Source organism: Diplotaxodon limnothrissa, linkage group LG11, assembly GCF_057381915.1.
Source record: "Diplotaxodon limnothrissa isolate DT_005_m linkage group LG11, D_limnothrissa_male_GT1.1, whole genome shotgun sequence".
Taxonomy (NCBI): domain Eukaryota; kingdom Metazoa; phylum Chordata; class Actinopteri; order Cichliformes; family Cichlidae; genus Diplotaxodon; species Diplotaxodon limnothrissa.
Genome location: NC_140606.1, coordinates 39,742,796 through 39,749,181, shown reverse-complemented (window position 1 = coordinate 39,749,181; position 6,386 = coordinate 39,742,796). Strand labels below are relative to the sequence as shown.

The window sequence follows — 6,386 nt, the reverse complement described above, 5'->3', positions numbered from 1 at the left end:
CGTTCACTTCAGAGGAGAGGCAGGCTCTGCTCCCCCACCAATCAGCAGTCAAACGTTTGGATCAATAGGATCAGGTGTGACAGAGCACCTGTGCTGCGAACCCACGCACAGATCCATAAATATTACAGATCAATGATTAAAAACGTAAGACGTGGCTCGTAAAAGGCTGAGATGAACTCAATTACCCTTTTCTGATTGACTTACCTGATTGACTGTTATTGATGACTGATCATCGAGGGTAAACATGAAGAAAATCTGTGATTTTTCAACATAAATGAAAACTTTAGCGTTATGACGTCACATACATGAGGGACAGGAAGCGTTTGATGGTCCGGGGTCTCCTCCTGCTGGACCCAGGACCGAACCGGAAACCAAACACTGACGGGCTTTTATTTTGTAAAGAGGAAATGCGGTGTTTTATTGCGGAGCGCTTCACAGCAGCTCCCTCACGAGGCGGGATCAGCTGGTGGGAACTGAGTCACCACTTCCCGGAGAGCAGCACCGAGAGAAGCTCACGCCGCCGATCAGCTCTGATACCGAGAGCCTCACCTGAGCGCGAGCCCGCGGCTGAACAGGTAAGGGTGTTTGGACACCTGAGCGGAGTCTGTGCGCGGGACCGTGATCTGCTCCGGAGTAAAAATATTCCGTTACCTCGGGATCATCAGCGGGAAACACACGATGGTTACCACGGTTACGCCTCCATGACTCACAGACTGCGCGTGCGCACTAACTAAAACCCCTTTAACGTCTGATTAGTTGCGCGAGGAAGAGTCGGTGCACATCTTTATGACGTAGCAGATGTTACAGCTGTGGTAAATCTGCGCAGCTGCTTAATATTCGGTTATTCGACTCACCAGCAGTCGGATACAAACTGATCTGACCTCTGACCCCGTGCCTCAGTCTGTAAACATGTTTGTTTCTGCCTGACTCGCTGCTGCCCCTGCGGCACAGCAGAGGAACTGCAGGGGGACCGCCCACTCCGATTTCAGACACGTCCTGAAATAACGTGGAAATCCCCCCCAATCAGATCAGACCCGCCCCTCCGTCTGAGCCACTCACACCTGCTTTCAGTTAATCCGCCTTCTTCACCGCACTTCCTGTCAGCGCGCCGCTGCCTCTGTTTGCTGCTCTTATCGATTCCTGGGGTCACATGACTCATGGCGCTCTGCACATCACAAACATCTCTGTTTGCTGCATGAGCTAAACATCACACAGGAAGTTCATCACCCCGCCTATGCCCTAGCCCACAGGAGGGCGGCGAAACTGTGACCTCACCGAGCGACCTGCAGGCGAGGGTTAAACTAGTGATGGGCAGATGAAGCCCCATGAAGCACTGAAGCTTTTCATCCAATTGGTTCACCCCAACGCGAAGCTTCATGAAGCTTCATTTGCTCTAGCAGGACACCTACTGGACGTAAAAATAATAGCTGGCATGAATTTGAAGAGTGTGGCATTTTGCACACAGCCTGTAAATGTCAACAACAAAAGGAGTGTGTAAAACATGTATATTGTAGTGATGGCAGTATACTGTGTATATTTATACTGGCAGAATGTAAAGACAATAAAACAAAGCACAAATATAAATATCACACACGTAACTTATAACAGTTGTATGATATTGTTATATCATTTAGTAACATTACTGCATGCTATATTATCATGGCATTTGATGGCTCACCTGGCCTTGCTCCACAATTGGTGTTCCTCTTATTCTCATGCAAAGCTCTGTAGTGCCTAAGCATGGATGAGGTGTTGTTGTTATATCCCAGCTCCCTGGCACATAGCAAACACTTCACCTTGTACAAAAGTAACGACAGCTTAACATAAGTTTTATTGCACCATCAGTATTATGAAAATACATCTTCTGTGGAAATTTACATACCTTGTTGGGAGATATAAGCTCAAAATGTTCCCACACAGGGGAGGACATCCTCCTCTTCTTAGCTGGCTCCATTCTCTCCTGACTTTCTCTCCTCACTCTCATAAACCTCCAAACGGTCTCCAAACTCTCTCTAACCGCAACTCTCCATCAAACACCCACATTTTTGAATGAAGTCTGAGGGGTTTATATCGCTGTCATATCTCGCGGCAAAGTTCGAACCACTTCATGAACCAGTCACGTGGTACAGCCGGGCAGCGAGGCTTCGGACGTCATCATTTTCAGCTCCTCCCATAAATGAAGCAAGCCTCGATACGCGCTTCGCGGAAACGCCCCCTCCATTACTCGACACACGCTCCGAAGCCTCGATACAGAACGTCACATCACTAGGTTAAACTTTAAGAGCACCGTCCTCATGCTGACTGATTGTGTGTGTGTGTCTGGCTCAGAGCAGCCTGTGAACATCGCATACGTCAGGTTTCATCGTCAGCTGCTAGGAGTACGTAATGCGTTAGTCTTTGCAGACTCACAGGTGTGATCCAGGCGCAGCGCCGCAGTTCGCCCGTACCTGCAGGAAACCATCATTCAAATGAAACATGTGTCTCACTGTGTTGTTCTTCCTCTGTCTGACAGACTCTCGTCCTCAGAGCGAGTCCACGGTTGCGGTCCGGTCCAGAGAGCTGACATGGCTGTCGCAGGCGGAGCATCCTCCTCTGTCCTCGTGTCTTCAGCAAAGGAAACGGCGGCGCTGAAGGTGAACCCGGCTGACGTCCCTGCCCTGGAGATCAAACTAGGAGCGCTGGCGGTCCTGCTGTCAGTCACGCTGCTGTTCGGATTTGCCCCGCTCTGCATCGTCCGAGGGGCGGGGCGCTTCAGCGTGCAGCCAGGTAAACTGAGCAGATAAACGTTTCCAACATCGGTTTCTGTGTGAGGAGGTCAGAACGTCAGAAAGAAAATATTTGGACTGGGTGGCTGAAATCAGCCGTGCTCATGCTGGCTTTGCATGGACAATTCTTCTTTTGAGCATGGTGTTCTGCAGGTCAGAAACACGCTCCTCCCACTTTCAGCCAACGGTTTTCCAATTGGCCATGCCTCCTAAAGGCAGGTGGGTGGGGCTTCACATGCTCTGGTAGTAAAATACATGAGAGGAAGTGGGGAGACGCAGGATAACGGGTTTAGGTTTAGATCCCGCTGAGCCCGAAGCCACGCTCGGAGCTCCAGGATTAGTCTGCAGTGTTTTCATCTCACAGCTCGACTTCCTGTTTTCTCCTAACCAGCTGATTAGATGTGACGTCGTGTGATCTCTGTGCAGTCACTCGATCAGCTGCAGCAGGAGAACATGAATCCATGAGCGCTGCTCTGCAGGGCTGTTACACGACGCCTTTCAGGAGTCTGACTTTCTGTTTGCTTTCAGTTTCAACCTCTGGCTCTGCAGCAGTGTGATTGATCCGTGTGATTGATCCGTGTGATTGATCCGTGTGATTGATCCGTGCGATTGATCCGTGCGATTGACCTGTGTGATTGATCCGTGCGATTGATCCGTGCGATTGATCCGTGCGATTGACCTGTGTGATTGATCTGTGTGATTGATCCGTGCGATTGATCCGTGCGATTGACCTGTGTGATTGATCCGTGCGATTGATCCGTGCGATTGACCTGTGTGATTGATCTGTGTGATTGATCCGTGTGATTGACCTGTGCGATTGATCCGTGCGATTGATCTGTGTGATTGATCCATGCGATTGATCCGTGCGATTGACCTGTGTGATTGATCCGTGCGATTGATCCGTGCGATTGACCTGTGTGATTGATCTGTGTGATTGATCCGTGCGATTGATCCGTGCGATTGACCTGTGTGATTGATCTGTGTGATTGATCCGTGTGATTGACCTGTGCGATTGATCCGTGCGATTGATCTGTGTGATTGATCCGTGTGATTGACCTGTGTGATTGACCCGTGTGATTGATCCGTGTGATTGATCCGTGCGATTGATCCGTGTGATTGACCTGTGCTGTCCGTGTTGCAGATTTAAGGCGCCTGCTGCTGAGCTTGATCAGCTGTTTTGCTGGAGGCGTGTTCTTCGCCACCTGCCTGCTGGACCTGCTGCCCGACTACCTGCAGAGCATCAACGAGGCCTTCAGCAGCGCCGGGATTAAGGTAGGAGAGCGCACACGCTCACCTGAGCACACGTTAAAGAGGCCTGAAGAGAAACCGCAGGTAAAGCCTCACCGTCACGCTCAGAGATGCTTTAACGTCTGAGCTGGCTGAGCCCACCGATCCTGCTCTCAGACAGTGATGTAACTCTGGATTTAATAAAAAACAGCTTAAAGTCAAAGTTTCAAAATCCTGTTTAGCGCCATCTTATGTCCGCACGACTGTGACGTCATGTGGTTGGTTGTTAGCTAACTCGTGACAGGATCGATAACTCTGAGTAAAAGCTTCAATGCTGCAACAATGAGCTGATGTTAGAGCGAGGCCTGTCTGTGGCAGGAAGTGACTGTTTGACTCGCTGCACTCGAACAGACAATGTTGGTGTTTGTAAAGCACAACCTCCGACACTCCAGCTGTTCAGGCCGGCTGCACCGAGCCTGCAGTCAGCGGCCACGCAGATGTTGGCGAGTGTTTTTGTTTCCCCACCACAAACAGTTTACTGCACGCGTGTCGCACCACAAACATCCATTAGCACGTCTGCAGGAAAACCCTCTGGAAAAAAAGGAAATCTGCAATAAGCACAAAAATAAGTACTTTTAAATAAATAATAAATATTTAATATTATTTCTCACAATTGTTGAATGAAGTTTATTTATAGATTTGGTCATGTCGGGCCTCCGTAGAGCTCGTTGCTGGAAATTCAGTTTGTCAGCGTTGAAATGCTTTTATTTTGAAGCAGCAGCTGGTTTATTTCCTGTCCTCAGAGTTCGCCACAGCGCTCACAGGAAACTGAGCGAGAGGGAAGTGAAAACGTTCAAACTCAGAGAGGAAGAGACACAGACGCTGAGCCGTCCGTCACTCCTCTGCTGTCTTAATTATTCAACATTAACATTTGTTTTCTGAATGTTTGGAGCTAATAAAGTCCGACAGATGCTTTTAATTTTGAGGACAAACGTAACAAATTTGAGTTTTTTTGACATTTTATTGACGATGTTGGTTTTTTGTTTTTAGAATATTCACATTTTTGGGACATATTTGTAGTTTTATTTTTATGTATTTATTTAAACTTGGAGGATTTAAAAAAACCTCTACAAATTTGGACATTTTAATGAATTCTTATGGTTTAATGTCATAAATAAATCTGGCATATAAAAATCATATTTGGAGATTTAAATGTAATCCGGTTGAAGCTGCATCTCTGATCATGTATGTCATGTGTTATTGATCGTGTCCATGGCGATGAGAACGTTCTGGAGTTTCTACTCTTAACGTTTTATTAAATATTGACGTTTTTTCGATGATTTATTCGGACATTCAGATCTGTGAACATTTAGGTCTTAGTTTTGGACCCTGGAGATAAATCCAGATGTAGGTATCTCAAGCTGACTCTTCTTCTCCTCCTCCTCTTCCTCCCTCAGCTGCAGTTCCCCCTGCCCGAGTTCATCGTGGCTATGGGCTTCTTCCTGGTCCTGGTCCTGGAGCAAATCATCCTGGCCTTCAAGGACCAGACGTCGCCGTCCCCGGAGGAACGGCGCTCTCTGCTGGTGGACTCCAGCATTCAATCCAACGATCACCGCCGCCGGGGCTCAGCGGACTCGGACGGTCACTTCCACGTGGACTTTGGTTCTCAGTCCGCCCTGCGCGCCTTCATCCTGGTCTTCTCGCTGTCGCTGCACTCGGTGTTCGAGGGGCTGGCGGTGGGGCTGCTGGAGGAGGGGCAGGAGGTGCTGGAGATCTGCCTCGCCCTGATGATCCACAAGAGCATCATCTCCTTCAGCCTAACCGTGAAGCTGTGTCAGGCCCGGCTGCGTCGCTCCGTGGTGGTCGGCTGCCTGCTGCTGTTCGCCGTCATGTCGCCGCTGGGCGTCGGCCTGGGCGTCGGCCTCACCGAGACCAAGACATCGCCGGGGCACCAGCTGGCCCGCTGCACGCTGGAGGGGCTGGCGGCGGGAACCTTCATCTACATCACCTTCATGGAGATCCTACCGCACGAGCTCGCCGCCGGCAGGAACCGCATCACCAAGGTGGCCATGCTGCTGGTGGGCTTTGCCATGGTGACCGCCGTGCTGTTCATCAAACTGTAGAGGCAGACGGCGAGAGGGCGAGCTCCGTGTGCGACTTCAGAGACGTCGCATGGTTCAGAGCTTCATTAGGAACACGTGTTTAATTTTTGTGACGTTAACGAGAGACGAAGACTTAAGCCAAAGAGAGACGGCGCGAGAGCGCCAGGGGGAGGAGCAGAACAACCCCGCAAACCTGATCCGTTAAAGTTTCGTGCCCTCCTTCGAGGTCTCCTCTGACCGCCTGCAGGGTTTGACAGAAACCCACCAATCAAACCCCCTCATGAGCCGCACC

At 49.8% G+C, this 6,386-nt stretch overlaps 1 protein-coding gene across 1 annotated transcript; it reads left to right on the top strand.

Annotated features, from left to right (window-relative positions):
* The first annotated feature begins 479 nt into the window (after positions 1–479).
* Positions 480–6,182, top strand: slc39a3 (solute carrier family 39 member 3). Its single transcript, XM_085366036.1, has 4 exons — positions 480–575; positions 2,513–2,766; positions 3,907–4,037; positions 5,450–6,182. The coding sequence occupies exons 2-4, from the start codon at positions 2,565–2,567 to the stop codon at positions 6,113–6,115; spliced, it is 999 nt and encodes a 332-aa protein (XP_085222162.1). The 5' UTR covers positions 480–575; positions 2,513–2,564; the 3' UTR covers positions 6,116–6,182.
* Positions 6,183–6,386: the final 204 nt, after the last annotated feature.

What these genes read in the sequence shown, in the direction of transcription:
- slc39a3 (XM_085366036.1), top strand. Translation starts at nt 2,565, where the DNA reads ATGGCTGTCGCAGGCGGAGCATCCTCCTCTGTCCTCGTGTCTTCAGCA. An exon ending in GCGCTTCAGCGTGCAGCCAG is followed by an intron (nt 2,767 to 3,906) that starts GTAAACTGAGCA and finishes TCCGTGTTGCAG; the next exon opens with ATTTAAGGCGCCTGCTGCTG. An exon ending in TCAGCAGCGCCGGGATTAAG is followed by an intron (nt 4,038 to 5,449) that starts GTAGGAGAGCGC and finishes TTCCTCCCTCAG; the next exon opens with CTGCAGTTCCCCCTGCCCGA.